Genomic DNA, 16,918 nt, shown 5'->3' on the forward strand with positions numbered 1-16,918 from the left:
TAAAGGTATCAGCCCCTGTCAGATGATAATAGAGACTGATTTAGCTCCCTCTGTTTCTAAACTCTATTTATTATTGTTAATATAATACTCAAATGATCAGTATAAAAACTGGTGTATGACATATTGTCTACATCCGAAGGAGGGCGCTCGTGTATTGCCACTGGGAGACGTTCCTCATCTCCCAGTCTGGGGACCAACTGCAGCGCAATCTTCAGCTTGAAGTTTGTAGTGGTCACGTGACGATGTTGCGCGTGTATATTATTCCAAATGTCGGAGTTTCCTCTCCACTTCAGAGTTGTTGTCTCTGCCACACTGAGAGCAGCTGTGCATGCTGCTGTACTTTATTTTCTCTGCCGGTTCACTTCAACGCGGTGTCGGTGACACTCTGGGAGCTGTCGGACTGAACAAAGGAAGTAAAAAGCGTCAAGACGCAACTTTTTGTGAGAAAAAATGCGGAACGCAGAGCTGTGACTGTGAATCCAAGTGACAGCTGACAAGGTGAGACGGGAGGTCTTCTCAGACCTCGGTTTAACACGACCTGAGTGAAAACATGCTGCAGAAAATATTTAAATCTGCACCTGTGTGTCACCTGCCAATCCTTTGAAAAGCTGAAGGTTATTGTAGAGGAACTTGAAATGAGCTCCAAGGAGCTTAATAGCAAATATATAAAATGTCATGGCCACTAATAAGAGTGTTAGATTCATGGGGTGTGTTTGCAGATTATTTCTCTGCGTGTGAAAAAGGCTCCTGCATTGCAAAATCACCAAGTGGGCTAAACTTTTGACCTTTTAGAGGGGGGCAAACTAGTCAACGTCTGTTAAATTTTTATTGCAATTAGGATGAATGGAAAGTTAAAGAGCTGATTTATTGCGTGCTATTTATTGGAGCGGTACGCCACAATAGACAGGAAATTCACATTTAATGGAACTCATCCGCAGAAAATTGTTATTTTGTGTTTCAGCGGCCATGGGTGAAGTATCTCTTTAATTGAGCGGAAAAATGGGTTAATGTTGCACACGGATGACTGAGCACTAACACAGGGGGTTTGCTCTCTGTATATGAAGATATAGTGTGTTCAAATTCTCCTGTATGCACCTATTTGTGATATTTGAAGTCTGAAAATTAGCACTTTCAATATTACTTGCCATTAGAGACCACAGGTGCTGCTTCATTCCCAACAACCGGATTCTCTGTTGGGGACGAATTACAAGATAACTGTGTCCTCTCATGTTGAGAGGCAAGAGAGAGGACTGTCTGCTTTCATGGGTGAATATCAAATCCTTTTTTCAATCCATCAAACTGTCACTCTTCAGAGCTGTTACCATGGAGTAGACCAGACTCAGCTGTATGCCACATTTCTGCAGCAAAAGATGTCACTGTTTTTAAAAATGTAAGCTATAAAATCATCAGCAAAGACGGACACTTTGTATTCCACAAAATAACATTTCAGCTTCAGAGCTTTATCATTTATGACATGCTGCAGTATTTGTTATTGAACATTAACACCACTGACAGGTGAAGTAGCACTGCTCATCTCACATTTTGCTGGGCAAACCTGATTCTTGCTATTTATAAGGAAGTTACTTCAACACTTAACATCTACCTAAAGATTTTTATAGATCAGTCCACCCAAATGTCAGTAGCAACATCTCTCAGTGGGACAGCGGTAGTCCTCCCAGTATTCAGTTTAGGAAGGGCTTGAAGAAGAGTCAAAGGTGTTCACCCGTCCTCAGATATTTTCTCATTTGTGGTCAATTTTGCTAAACAAGTTGTAAACTATCTAATTTCATAAAGCTTCAAATGTTTTTATTTGTGATAGGTCTGGATTACTGGCACAGCAGTTAATCCTGTTTTATTACAGAGCCATGTGGCTCTAATATGCACAGAGTGCGGTTTGGTATTATCTTGATTAAATGAGCAAAGCCTACCCTGAAACCTTTGTCATCTTGATGGCAGCCCAGATGTGAAAGCTAGAGTACTTACTCTAGCTTCTAATGCTTACCATTACTATCACAGATGCTGGCTTTTGAACTGTGTGCTCATGACAAGCCAGGTAGCCCCTCTTCCTCTTTTGCATAGCAGATGCAGCTTCCCTGATTTCTGTAAAAAGTGAATATTTTGCGAGACCACATTTTTCTGTTAAGTTGGGAGATGTTTCAACAGGTGTTTTGTCTTTTTGTTCTATTTACAGTTATATATAGGACTTAAGTGATGTACAAATCATTGCATTCTGCGTTTATGTACATTTTACCCAATGACCCATCTTTCCTGGAATTATTTTTAAGTACATTTAAGTGTCTAGTTTTGGTAGATGTTTCAAATTAGTTTATCAGGTAGTTGTACTGTATCTGTAAATCAGTTTTCTGCTGCCACAATTTCTCTAAATTTGAAGGTTTTTCCATTACCTTCCCCATTATGTTAAAAAATAACAAAATTCCTGAGTTGCAGAGCGGATGAGAGTAAGACACTGATTGCTTTGCTTTCCCACCATCCTCTGCTGGCAGAGCAAGACCAACTTAATGATGAGAGTTTTATCCCATCAAACTTAGAGTAATTAAAAGATAACTCACTCACACATTCAGACATGCTGTCTGTAGACACAGACACACATACACACGGGTGTGGAGTGGTTTGTGGGATCTCCTAGCAGCCCTAATGGTTCCTGCCTAGCTTCAGTCTAAATGTCAACCTGACCCCTCTATCCCTTCTTTAATGAGAAAGCCCTGATGGAACGTTTTTTAACCACTTTCTCAAATATTCACAGATCTGCCACAGAGGCTTGAGAGAGTTTACAACCACGACTCCTGACAGGAGCACATTTCCTTTAATTTCATCCCTCTGACACAGCCTTTCTGCCCCAAGTCCCATCTATTTGTTTTCTGTTCCCTTTCAATTCATTCATATTTGTTTAGATCATGAGTAGCGTGGGAAACCCTGCCATAACTGAAGGAGCAAACAAGCATGACAGGGTAAATAGTCTCAGCTATAAGAACATAAAATATAGATTAAAAAAAGCAATTTACTGGATTTCATATCAGTTAGAATGTCGACAGCTAAACTGTTGAAATTCAGTGTGCTTTTCATAGCAAAATGTGTCACGGCAGAGAATAACAATAGCTGCAGCTTTGTCAGCATTTTCTTCAGCTCAAATTACTGCTCCTAAAGATAATTGATTAATTAGAAAAGTTTCTCTTCTTGTTTACGTGTTGGAACTTCACCAAAATTAGGTGTGTCAGAGCACTCCTCGTTCCTCACCTTTCATAATTCGTATGTAGTTTTGATTTGGATTGAATTAGACTATTGGGCTTGAATTTAACTTTATTTATGAAGTGCCTGAAGATATTTTTTTCATATTATAGACATTTTGGGATATAAGATATTATGTTCATGTTTGCTGCATCTGCGTGCATGAATTGATTGGGACTATTGTGACTGCTGTTGAATACATGGTTTTATTGTGGCTCCAATATATATATATATATATATATATATATATATATATATATATATATATATATATAGGTCAGTTGCACCAAAGCTTTCTATGCATTTGCAATTAATTGGTCTACAGTCCTTGTACTCTTTCAATGATGCATTGAAGATTTGTGGACGACAGTGACTTTCCTGCAGAATCTTTCCCCTTAAAACAATCATAACACTCTCCTCAGAACGTAGCTGTTTTTCCTGCTTGTTGTCTTTGTCTGGTATGCTTTCTTTGAGTGTGTGTTAATTTAAACACGTGCCTAATCTGCGTTCACTGTCCACACAGTGATACATTTTTGGGTTGCATATAATTAGATGCAGAGGGACCCAGTTACTCCTCCTGGTGTCGATAGCAAAATTTATGTTTCACAGGCATTGAGCGAAAGCGGATGTAGCCACCATAAATTTAGCTCTTGTCAAAAGACCTATGGCAATTTGCCAAATTAGTCAACTGATGTATGCAATATATAGAGTGAGATCGCTGCTCTCTCAGAGCTGCAGTTCGACTTGTTTGTGATGGCCGTACACACTAAAGCTGCTGCTTTCTTAGCTGTATTCGCATAAATCTAGCTATGGGGTGCATTCTTGCACTGGTTTCACTCTGAGGGTAGTAAAAGGGGTTAAATAGATAAATAGGGGTTAAACCCTCCCCCTCCACAGCTGTCACAAGGAGAGCTGCACACACTCTGACCCAAATACTTTCCCTATCAGAAGCAGAACTTATAGTTTGGTATCATCCCTACTCATATGAGATTCAGATATTTTGCACTGACTTTCAGACATTTGGGACTAACATTTGTTGACATTTACTATCTTTATACAGTATTTCATTGCCACTTGTTGGGAAGGTTTTATTGCACCTGCAATAACACATTTGTTACACGTAACAGTGTATGCAGAAAAATCAGTCAGTGTCCATCTAGTTTATTTTATTTTATTCTTTCTTCACATACTGTATGACCAAATGGGAGAAACACTGACTGTGTAGGTCCTTGATGATCCTCCAGGAAGGGTTTTGGATAATTTCATGTCTTTATTTCCAGTGAGAGGGTCTGGAGACATTTGCTTATTGTGCTTCCACTTCCACAGAAAATGAATGAACAGATGCACCATTTTATCAGATGAGATCATAGCAGAGTATGGCTACCAGCTCTATATGTGCACCGTTGCCATTCCCATTGTGACACTCAAATACTCTACCATGTTTTGGAAAATTGGCACAGGAGTTAGTTTTATTACCTCCTCTGGTGCAATACTATGTGAAGCAGTGGCCACGTCCATACACTCCTCAAGGCTAGTTGGGAAATTACCTTTTCCAAGTTTTATGCACGTTATTTCATAGTTGTTGTAAAAGCCAAACAGACTCAACTCCTCTCCAGCTTTGTTGGCAGATGTACAAATCACATAACATTGGTCAAAATACAGCCACAATCCTTGCACCACAAGGATTTCCTTCCTTCTGTTTGTTTAGCTTGGAGCTTTGCGTGTGTGTCTGTGAGTTTGTTGTTAAGCCAAGTAAGCAGTGATGATCGCATCTCTCACAGCTGGTCCACCTCATTGGGAGCAGTGGACACTAAGGAAATAACGCACACACATGATCAAACTTACGAACATTAACAAAACATATTCTCTAATGCTTATCATGGTAATCTTGATGCTACAAACTGTAAATTCTGTTTTCTTGAAGCAAAAAGTTCCAGATTATTTTAGATTTGTTTTATTTTAAATTATACCTGTGACTTAATGCATCATGGCAATTTTGATGACCTCTAGAGCATCATTCTGGAAATACGATAATACACTATTATATATACAGAATTTTCAAGGGTTTCCTGTAAGAAGGCACAACATTCTCATAAGGATGTTGGCTGGGGGGTTGGGTAGTGCTTTAAATCATTCATTCGCTCATGACACTTCCTGGTTGGGTTTAGGCAATTGCGTTTGTTATGGTTAGGATTTAAATTTCTTTTTACACAACTGTGACCCTCATGGGTACCATTTTGCTGGTTGCTTAGGTTACATACAAGCACATCACGATGAACCTCTGTCATGGTTGGTTTTAAAAAGAAAATTGTCACGGTTAGGACTCAAGTACATTGTTTTTATAATGTAACAGAAAATGTCACTTGCATGGACGTGATTTTTACAGGTCACTGTTGTTCTCACAGTCAGTAGACTTCACATACTCCGTAAGCATAATTACAGGCTACGCCCCATTACAATGTACTGTATTTGAGCAGAGGATTGTCTTAGAAGATTAATAACAAAGATCAAAAAATTTTATGATTAACTATGCTTCCCTGACTCAACTTCAATTTCAATTAGTCAAGTTCAACATCATCCCTTATGATTATGTTTACCTCACTTTCTACATGTTGCTATTGTTTAGGAGGCCATAGATTCTTATAAGAAGGGATTTAAGATTCAATTCAATTCAATTCAATTCAATTTTATTTATATAGCGCCAGATTACAACAATTGTCATCTCAAGGCACTTAAGTAATATAGTCCAATTCAAGCCAATTGGAATTCAATTCATTGTAATCATAATCCAATTAATTCATATAGAGCTAATTCAAAAAATTAATATCCTAGCTAAGGAAACCAACAGATTGCACCGAAATGTGTCTTCAGTCCAATCTCCCGTCCTGAGCGTGCCTGTGGCAACTGTGGAAAGGAACGACTCCCTTTTAACAGGAAGAAACCTCTGGCAGAACCAGACTCAGGAAGGGTGGCCATCCGCCTCGACCAGCTGGGGTTTGAGAAGACAGAAAAGAGGGAAAAGAGGGGGGAAAAACACCATAACGCCATTCAAAGGATATCTGTTGGAACAGGGAAACATAGGTTAATAACCACAATAATGTCACATGTACATAAAATCAATTTTGAAATTAAACAGGGGGAAAAAGAGAGCAAAGTGAGGAAAGGTGTGACAGATGAGGTCCCCCAGCAGTCTAAGCCTATAGCAGCTTAACTATGGGATGTTTCAGGATTACCTGAGCCATCCCTAACTGTAAGCTTTATCGAAAAGAAAAGTTTTAAGCCTAATCTTAAAAGTGGAAAGGGTGTCTGCTTCCCGGACATTTACTGGCAGCTTATTCCACAAGAGAGGGGCCTGATAACTGAAGGCTCTACCTCCCATTCTACTTTTAGAAACTCTGGGAACAACAAGTAAACCTGCAGTTTGAGAGCGAAGTGCTCTGTTAGGAAAATATCTTACAATTAAATCTTTAAGATATGATGGAGCTCGGTCATTAAGAACTTTATATGTCAGAAGAAGAATCTTAAATTCTATTCTGAATTTAACAGGGAGCCAATGAAGAGAAGCTAAAACTGGAGAAACATGATCTCTCCTGTTAGTTCTCATCAGAACTCTGGCTGCAGCATTTTGGATCAGCTGGAGGCTTTTCAGAGAATATGTGGGACAGCCCAATAATAAGGAATTACAGTAGTCCAATCTTGAAGTAACAAATGCATGAACTAGTTTCTCTGCATCACCCTGAGACAGGATGTTCCTGATTTTAGCAATATTACGAAGGTGAAAGAAGGCAGTCCTAGAAACCAGTTTTATATGTGCGTCAAATGATAAATTCTGGTCAAAAATAACTCCAAGGTTCCTCACTGTAGAACTAGAAGCCAAGGAAATACCATCTAGAGTAACTATATAACTAGACAATTTCTCCCTGAAGCGCTCAGGTCCAAAGAGAACAACTTCAGTTTTGTCTGAATTTAAAAGCAAACAGTTCTGAGTCATCCAGGTCTTTATGTCTTTAAGACAGGCTTGTAGTCTGACCAACCTATTGGTTTCATCTGGTTTCATAGATAAGTACAGCTGAGTATCATCAGCATAACAATGGAAATTTATGCCATGCTGTCTGATAATGTTACCTAATGGAAGCATGTATAAAGTAAAAAGAATCGGTCCAAGCACAGAACCCTGAGGAACTCCATGACTTACTCCAACGTGTGAGGAAGATTCCTCATTTACAAGAACAAACTGGAATCTATCAGATAAATATGACTTAAACCAGCCTAATGCAGTTCCTTTAATCCCAATAACATGTTCAAGTCTCTGTAACAGAATGCTGTGATCGATCGTATCAAATGCAGCACTGAGATCCAACAGGACAAGCACAGAAACAAGTCCGCTATCAGAGGCTAACAGGAGATCATTGGTAACTTTCACCAGTGCTGTTTCTGTGCTATGATGCACTCTGAATCCTGACTGAAACTCTTCAAACAGATTATTTCTATGTAAATGATCACAAAGTTGAACTGCAACTATTTTTTCAAGAACTTTGGACAAAAAAGGGAGATTGGATATAGGTCGATAATTAGCCAACACTTCTGAATCAAGAGTAGGTTTTTTAAGTAAAGGTTTAATTACAGCAACCTTAAAAGTCTGAGGTACATATCCTGTCAACAAAGACCGATTGATCAAATCCAATATGGAAGTGTCAATTAAGGGGAAAACCTCCTTGAACAGTCTGGTTGGGATTGGGTCTAACATACAAGTTGATGGTTTAGAAGAGACTATTGCTGTTGTTAGCTCAGAAAGATCAACTGGACAGAAGCTGTCTAAATACAATTCAGGTTCGAAAGATACTTCTAAAGCTGCTCTACTTGATGATACATCAGTGATAATAATGGGAAGGATTCCATTAATCTTCTCTCTGATAGAAACAATTTTATTGATGAAGAATCTCATGAAATCATCACTGCTGAGAGTTAAAGGAATACATGGCTCAACAGAGCTCGGACTCTTTGTCAGCCTGGCAACAGTGCTGAAAAGAAACCTGGGATTATTCTTATTCTCTTCTATCAATAATGAATAATACGCAGTTCTAGCTTTACGAAGTGCTTTCTTATACGTTATTAAACTATCTTTCCAGACTAATTGAGACTCTTCTAAATTAGAGGAACGCCACTGTCTCTCCAGCTTTCTTGCAGTCTGCTTTAACGCACGCAGCTGTGAATTATACCAAGGAGCCAACCTCTTCTGACTGATTACCTTCCTTTTCAGAGGGGCAACATTGTCCAGTGTTGTACGCATTGAAGCTGTAGTGCTGTCAACAAGAGAGTCAAGTTCTACTGGAGTAAAATTTAGGTAGCCATCCTGTGTCATATCAGCACATGGCAGTGAAGAAAAGGATGATGAAATCAACTCTTTAAATCTGGTTACAGCATTCTCTGACAGACACCTTCTATATGTAGAATTCTTCTCAGAAACCGTGTAGTCAAGTAATGTAAATTCAAAAGTTATTAAAAAATGGTCAGACAAGACAGGGTTATGAGGGAACACTGTTAACTGTTCACTCTCAATGCCATAAGTCAGCACAAGGTCAAGGGTATGATTAAGGCAGTGAGTAGGTCTGTGAACACTTTGAGAAAATCCAATAGAGTCTAATATAGAATTAAAGTTAATATTTAGGCTGTCATTTTCAACATCTACATGAATATTAAAGTCACCCACTACAATGACTTTATCTGTACTCACCACTAACTGGGATAAAAACTCTGAGAATTCAGACAGAAACTCAGAATAAGGGCCAGGCGGACGATACACAACAACAAACACAAGAGGTTTTTGTGATTTCCACTTTGGGTGGGAAAAACTGAGAATCAGAGATTCAAAAGAGCTAAAACTAATCTTGGGTCTAGGACTGATTAGTAACCCTGATCTGAAGATAGCTGATGGAAGTTTCTAATTTATGGACCTTTGAGGACCAGCGGTCCCTTTGTGTTTCTTGCATGAATGTTAAAACCCATCCTCCACAGTGTCTTCAACATGCATTGAACATATGCACTGGCCTCTTTTGTAAGCATGTAACACTTTTTTACTTATGTGCCCAGGTTCGAGTCTAACTGAGTACACTTGTGACTTTTTCTAACAATTTGTGGCAACACTGTTACTCAGTTGCACCAAGTATTCACCTCAAAGTGATTTCACATTTAAAAACTGTATGAAATCTACAGATTTATTTCATGATGCATGTACAGTGTTTGAAGATATAACTGAAAACTATTGATGCCCGACTCCTCAGTTATTTAATTTGGGGTTAGGTTGAAATTTCATCAATTAGCCTACATAATAAAGGTGAATAAAGGGAAAAGCAACTTTTCTGAGTCCTGCTACGTCATTTTAACATCTGCAGTGCTACATCTGACCTTGTCTCACCAGTTGCAGTCCAGCCTCTATGATGTTGAGGCAGCACTGATGTAAAATTGAGCAGAATTTATATCTAGTACAACTAAAAGGTGATATTTGACTCACAAGCATAGATCACTAATTCGCTCATCTGCTAAATGTGTGTATGCATGGTTCAGTGTTTTTGAACTGGTGTGTGCGTACTTGGGTTTGTTTAGTAACAATGATGCTTGTCAGATTGAGCTTTTAAATACTCTTCTTTGTTGTTGAGTGATGTCTTTTATTGGCACTTGTGTATCTTCAGGAGGAGATGGAGAACAAAGCCATGTATCTGAGCACAAACGACGAGAGAGAGAACACCTCCATGTATGAGGAAGCCTACGATGGACGCAACTTGTCCAAGCTCAACCTGTGTGATGACGGTAAGAAAGAGAAATGGAGCTTGTTGAATGTAAGGCTTGTTGTTTTCTAATTTCATACCTAAAATACAGACCTCTTGCAAAAGCGGCTAAAATGCTTTGACCTGGATTTAGGAGTTAGCAACCACAATATATTGTTCTGAAAAAGCTCATCACAGTAGTTTATTATCAATGACAACAGCTGCTCTCAATTCTTACTGGCAACAGAAACAGAAGCGGGAGATAAAAAACAAAAGAAGAGTAAATGCTTTAGCAGATCTTTTAAAAAAGGGACTTTCTACAAAACCATTTGTGTGTCCACAGAAACACCCACACACTGATAACCGACACAGGCTCAGTCAAGCCCACTAAAACACATGGACAAGAAGAGAAGGTCATTCCGTCATCTTATGGCAGTCATCTATGAAAGCCAGAAACATCTAGAAGCAACATCTGCATGTGTGTGAGGACAGGTGCAGCTGAACAAACCTACAGCTAACCACTCTGATATTCTCAGGTTTGAACCCAAAGCTTGGCCCATTTGCTGGGAAGGTCTGAGTGAACCTTAACTGGTGGGTTTGTTGACTTTCTAATGAAAAGCAGACAATGACCTTGCTCATCAAGAACACTGTGCTGCTCCAGCTCTCTGAATCCTGGAACACTTTCACTTCTAGTTCATTAAAAGAATATATATCTCTCTACAGCCTAGTTGGATTTGATATGTCATGGATTAAAATCGCTGAATCGTGGATCATAAATTAGTTTTTATCTTGGAAGGAACATCTGGGTGTGTCCTCAGTGATATTTGGCTGTTCCATCACATGATCATGACTAAATTGAAAGTATTTAAAATTGATTTGGCAATCAAATGTTAGCACAGTGTTTCTCAATTCCAGTCCTCATGACCCACTGCCCTGCATGTTTCCAATGTTTCCCTCCTCCACCACACCTGATTCATATGAATGGCTCCTTATCAGGCCACTGCAGAGCTTGATGATGAGCTGGAAGTTGTTGGAAGTTGTAATGTCACCATCACGCGCCAACAACGGAGACAGCGGCTGACTTTGATGGCATCTATGATACAAAACACCATTTGTATTTGATTTGGAAAGATAAAAGTTTAAGGAGCAAAACTCATTTTGTGTATTTGATTATTCATAGTTGAAAAAACATCTGCATAAACAACTGTCAGAAGAGTGTTTGTTTATTTATGACACCATCATCGGAGATACAGCACCAATGCTTACAGTCCAATGCTGTCCTTCCTAAATGTGTTCAACGATGAATGGGCATAGGCTCGAATGCTTCAGATGTCAAAACACATCACTAAACCCTCACAGTAGCGATGAGAGTCACACATCTGAGAGAGCCATGTGTTCCAGGCCCAGTTCTCTTTATAAAAGAGCAGCTAACCCTTCTTCTTTTTCTCTCTTCGTGCACCATAACATCGAGGCCAGCACCTCAGATGCATTTGTTGGTCATTGACTGACTGACTGATTGAAGTGCACCATTGACAGGTGTTAAAATTTCCTGCTCAATCGTTGTTCTTTCATAGTAAATCAGCTCAAACAGTGCAGTCCCTCAGTATCCCATTACTGGTAGTAGCACTTTAAGGCATTTAGCATTTTGTATTTAGCATTTGTACATTGTAGGTATAACCTTGGTTACACTCTCCACCTTGATTCTCTGTCTTACACAGTAGAAAAACACAATGTAGTCTTCTGCTGTCAAACTTAAAGACAGCGCAGAAGTGCCTTAACACACAATCCCACTGATGGCCACTAGGCAATGGCTCCAAATCAGCTCTTGCTCTAATAGAATTCTCATCTTCTCTGATTAAAAAATGAAGACAATACATTTTCTTAGCTAGATTTACTCCTTCCTTCATGTGCTGCTGGGCCATCTGAGCATAACTCCATAAGTCAAAAGGTATTTATCCTCTATATACATCCTTACATCCAGGCAGCTTTAAAGTATTACTCAGTAATTTGCTGTATTGATTTGTTGTTTTGTAGGATTAATCCCAAATGGAGTATCTTGGTGTGTTAACCCAGTTCTGGTCAAGTTTGGTCACACTAACCCAGCACTTTTTTTTCAGCAATGAGCTATATGTTTGAGATTAAACTGCTGCTTGAAAAAAGCTCATTTGAAGACAGCACTTTGCACTTTTGAATACTGTGGTTGCCCCTTTTAGAGAAAACATTGATAAAAACAATGAATATAGTCATGCTAAAGAAAAACATACTCTTTATCATGTTCTTTCCTCTCTAGTTTGACGTAATGACTTGAGGCCTTTGTGACTGCTGCAGGACCTTGTCCAAACATCAAACATATCCCTACCAGTGCCTAAGATGTATATAAAAGACATTAAAAGGAGCTACACACCATTTCATTCCAAAATAAGTCCCTGTGCCAACTTTCATTGTTTATGCACAGCCAATTACTGCACTTCCTCGGTTTTGCTTTGTAATATACTTACAAGTTGGTATGAGTTGAGGATTTCTTCCTGAAGCTGCTGGTTGTATTTCTCAGACTATGTGTACGGTGTTGTAATATTTAGCTTTCTGAAAGTGTGTTTTGAAGCCAAGCATGAATTAACTAAAAAGGAAGATCAGCTTGAAACACCAGTTGTGTTTCTGTGCTGTACATTCCAACCATGTGACTGAACACACATCAGCTCCAGCTGTGTTTGTCTTACACTGGAGTAGAGTGTGTTCTTCATCACAGAGGGGAAGTGTGTGTCTTTGTGCATCAGCAACAGTCCACCAGCATCCACTGATTGATTGTCATGGACCAAATGAAACCATGCTGTTAGGAGTTTTTGTATTTAAAATTCGGACTCAGTCCAACATAGTGAGTGTTCGTACGAAAACAGAATCTATAACGTCATGATATCCCAGTGGATGTAATATTTATCATAATATTGCCACATTGATTTCTCTTAGAAACCTGGAGCCTTTTCACATCATGTTCCAGACTGTTACAAAGTGATAGATGAGTCTAAAATTTCCTGTTTGATTTGTCAAATGCAAGTTGTGGTTCAATGAAAACTTCTGGCCATGTTTTCTAAACAGAAGAAAACAGAAAAAACATCCTGGGGGGCTTTTAAAAGGTGGATCAGAGGGTTTCAATTACAGATAAATTACACTTCTCACCCTCCCTGTGGAAGTCTATGCCAGGGTTCTGGAGAGAAGTCCAGCAGATAGCCAAATCCTGCAAATCTTGGATTCAAGAGGAGCTATGCAGTTCATACCCTGGTTGTGGACCAGCTCTTTACGCTGGCAGTTTGTCCAACTTGTTTCCATGTGTTTTTTGGACTTGGTAAAGGCTTACAACTGTGTCCAAGTGGTGCTTTGGAAGAATAGGGTCTCATACAACTGGAGTGAGTTGTTTGGTTGAGTTGCCGGCAATAAGTCACATTTGTCTCCCGTGGGTGTTGGACTTTGCCAGTGCTACCCTCTCTGTTCATAACTGTTTTGGACAGAATTTCCTGGCACACCTAAGTGGCAGGGAGTCTCCAGGTCGGCCAGTTCAGGATTTAGCTGGGAGCTTTGAGTAATGACCAAGAGAATGAGACTGTGAATACAAGCAACTGAAATAACTCTAAGGGATAGGGTGAGGGGCTCAGTGGAGGGGGCTCAGAAAAAAGCCACTACTCCTCTGCATCAACGGAAGCCAGCGGAGTAGGTTTAGATACCCGGTTAGGATGCCCTCCAGACCTCTCCCAGGATAGATGATTTGAACTTGTCTCACCAGGAGGAGTCCTTTGGGCAGAAAATGGACTCTGAATAATAATTATCTCTCGGCTAACTTGGGAACGCCTTAATGTCCCGTGGAAGAGCTGCAAGAGGTGGCTGGAGAGAGGGAGGTTTGGGGATGTCTGCTTTCCCTTGTGAGCTGGTCCAGGATAACTGGTAATAAATGGATGGTTGAAAACACTAATAAAGTAAAAGCCTCAGTCTTACCGCAGTGGCTGATGAACGATGCGATTTCAGGAGAACTTTTTAAATCTCTTCACCTTCTTGACCTAAAGAGAATATTTCCATCAGCAACATCAACAACCTCACCACTGACTCCCTTTGAGCTGTCCCATCACATACTCATACACAAAGAAACAACTCTCCCATTATTCATGTAAAGCAGTGTCAGTTTAATCAAGACTAATTCTCAAGCATCTGTTTGACCCTGAGAGGACTGTTAAGTGCTGACATGAGTTATCGTAACAGCTCCTCAGTGAGTGTGCGCAGTTCATGTAACACCGCATGACGTGTGGGTCATGATGCATGTTCTTTAAATATTGTGGGATAATGTTGAATTTTTGCCACAGTTTTGCTACTGAGAGCGTCTGGAAAGTGTCTGAGTTTTGCAGTGCGTTAACATTTAAAAACCAACAATAATTTAAAGTCTCAAACATCAAACAGAGGAACATCAAAGCCAACAATGATAGCTCAAAATCTGCCATAATATTCATTTAAGGAGTGTCTTTGAACCTCAGACTGGAAGTTTACATGTAATGATGCAAGTAAGATATTTTATAACCAAAACTGTTTTACCTTTTGCTTAAATCTGAAAGCTAAGAAATGTTTAATTTTTCTTTCGCTCAGTGTCTGGAATGCGTCGTAGGAAGCAGGACCAGTGTTGCAGTCACCTGAACTCCCTCTCAGCTATCAAGTACGCCATCGTTTCCCTCTACATCCTGGTTTTTCTCACCATCTTTGGACTCTGCCTGGCAGGTAGGATGCATGTGAAGGGTGGATTTACCTGTGAAATCTTCCAACAATCTTCCAAATGCGTTTGTGTGTGTTTGAGTTCTTTCTTTTATTCAACTTTTGATGGTCTGGGAGCACTGAACATTACCTTAGAACTAATATATTAATCTAGTTAATGTAGAAAATCCTGATAAAATATATGAATAATATGTTATGAGTTATATAGGAATTAAACAAATGTTCAAGATTAAAAAATCTGAGAACTAAGAATAATACACAGTATATAGAGCATTTGCAAAAAGAACCGAGTGTTCAGTTGTCCATGCATTGATACAGAGCAAATGTGCAGAAACTGCAGATTGAATCAACTAGAGATTCAAAATGTTTTTCTTAATGACCATGTTGCAAAGTTAGGGTTTTCAAGACTTTTTAGGCTTTATAACATGCTTTAGTTATCATATACGTGAACTGGACTGATCACAAATGAGAGGCTTCAATTTTCTAGGTATCACATTTCCAACAAGTTCTCTAAGTGAAGATATCATATCTGATCTATGTTCATACCCTTGAATACAACTCATGGTTTCTACCTGTAAAGTATCGCTCCTACAAGCAGCATGAGGGAAATACGCCTCATTTTAGCACTTCCACATCAGAGCTGACATCATTGTCAAATCTGTTGTTTAGCAAGCCAGAAAGTCTGCATAGGGAGGAGGGAGAGGGGTTTGAATAGAGCTACTAAATACTATGTTTTTAACCAGAGGCCTTTGTGATACATGAGCTTGAGACCAACGTATATTCTGTCAGTGGCACGACAACACTTTACTAAAAGGCCTTTTTTTTACTTCCTGGTTGAATTTAGGCAGAAATAGTATTTTGGTGCAATTATAAAACAATCATGGTTTAAGTTAAAATGCATTCTTTTTACAATGCAACCCTCACTGACATGGACACCATTTTACAGGTTGCAGCGGTTACATGTAAAGACAAAACCTTGTTATTTCTAGGTTGACTTTAGGCTGTAACATGACATGATGAGGGTTAGATAAGACTCATGGTTAGGGCTGAAATACATTATTTATCATTTTTACCCTTCACATGCAGTTGCTCTCATGACCACTAGAGGTCCCATATTCTTTTAAGACAGTTGTAGTCAGTATCTGCCGCATGCACATAGTCACATGGGCTCATAATGTGGAGGAGGGCAGTCTACATACACATTCAGCTGTGATCAGTTTTTCCAGATGTTTTTGCCAGCTGAACTCCAGTCTGTCCTTGTCAATTCCTCTCATCATGGCATCATGTTGAAACTGGATATTTTCTCAACAGCATCGTAAATCTTTTAACATTATATCTTTAATACAATTAATATAATAAGTCAAGCTTGAATTTGTATGGATGAAACTTATCTTTCAATTTATAGCAACACATTTTAACTTTTTATCTATTGCTCTTCAGCTTTCTGAATTGTAACCATACAAGGAGTCAATACCTAAATTAGATTTTCCTCTTTCAAATGAGCTCTAATTTCTGTAGAAGGACCCAAGATAACCTGGGTTTGGCATGTTGATAAATTTGTAACGTATCAGTTGTTTTTGTTTTGTTTTTAGTGGGGATAAAAGACAAAAATGAAATAGTAAATAAAAAAATGTGTTTTTCAAGATTCCTAAACACAGCCAGTAGCTTTGGAAAAACCACATTTTTATATTTAGTGTTTGAATCTTTTAACAGGACTATGCATTAGTTTTTGTCCTTGATTTGCAAGGTTTGTCTGCTTTAAAACCAACATAGTACCAAATAAGGTATTTTTTCCCTCATTCCTTTCCACAACAAGCTTTTTTTGGTTGCATTTGCTGAAAAATCACTCCCCTTTGCATGCTGCACCTCTGCCAATATATCTCTGATGGATGGTTGTTGGAATACCAAGCCCTTGGCTTTCCCAGTAAAAACAGCTGTTCTACACGACTGTGTCCCTAGTTTGAGCCTCTGTTAAAAAGAAAGAAAAATAAAAGCAGTCAAAAAATTTTGTTGCAATGTGCTGTATATGTCAAGAAAGTGAGAATATCGCCTGCCTTTTGCTCTAGGAGCTCTGTTAGATGACATCAGCCATTCCTCAAGGTTGAGTTGTGATGTAGGACGCACACACACATGCACAAATGCACCTCAAAGGACCATTTAGC

General features: G+C 39.1%; 1 protein-coding gene across 1 annotated transcript in view; it reads left to right on the forward strand.

Moving 5' to 3' along the window:
* Positions 1-279: 279 nt before the first annotated feature.
* scara5 (scavenger receptor class A, member 5 (putative)) overlaps positions 280-16,918 on the forward strand; it is an 80,754-nt gene continuing 64,115 nt past the window's right edge. Inside the window, exons 1-3 of the mRNA XM_072361804.1 lie at positions 280-498; positions 9,936-10,053; positions 14,634-14,762. Of these exons, the coding sequence (XP_072217905.1) occupies positions 9,942-10,053; positions 14,634-14,762 (241 nt within the window). The 5' untranslated portion in view covers positions 280-498; positions 9,936-9,941. The remainder of the gene's footprint in view (positions 499-9,935; positions 10,054-14,633; positions 14,763-16,918) is intronic.

The sequence above is a fragment of the Leuresthes tenuis genome, unplaced genomic scaffold, assembly GCF_036924035.1.
Source record: "Leuresthes tenuis unplaced genomic scaffold, fLeuTen1.0.hap1 SCAF_13, whole genome shotgun sequence".
Lineage (NCBI taxonomy): Eukaryota > Metazoa > Chordata > Actinopteri > Atheriniformes > Atherinopsidae > Leuresthes > Leuresthes tenuis.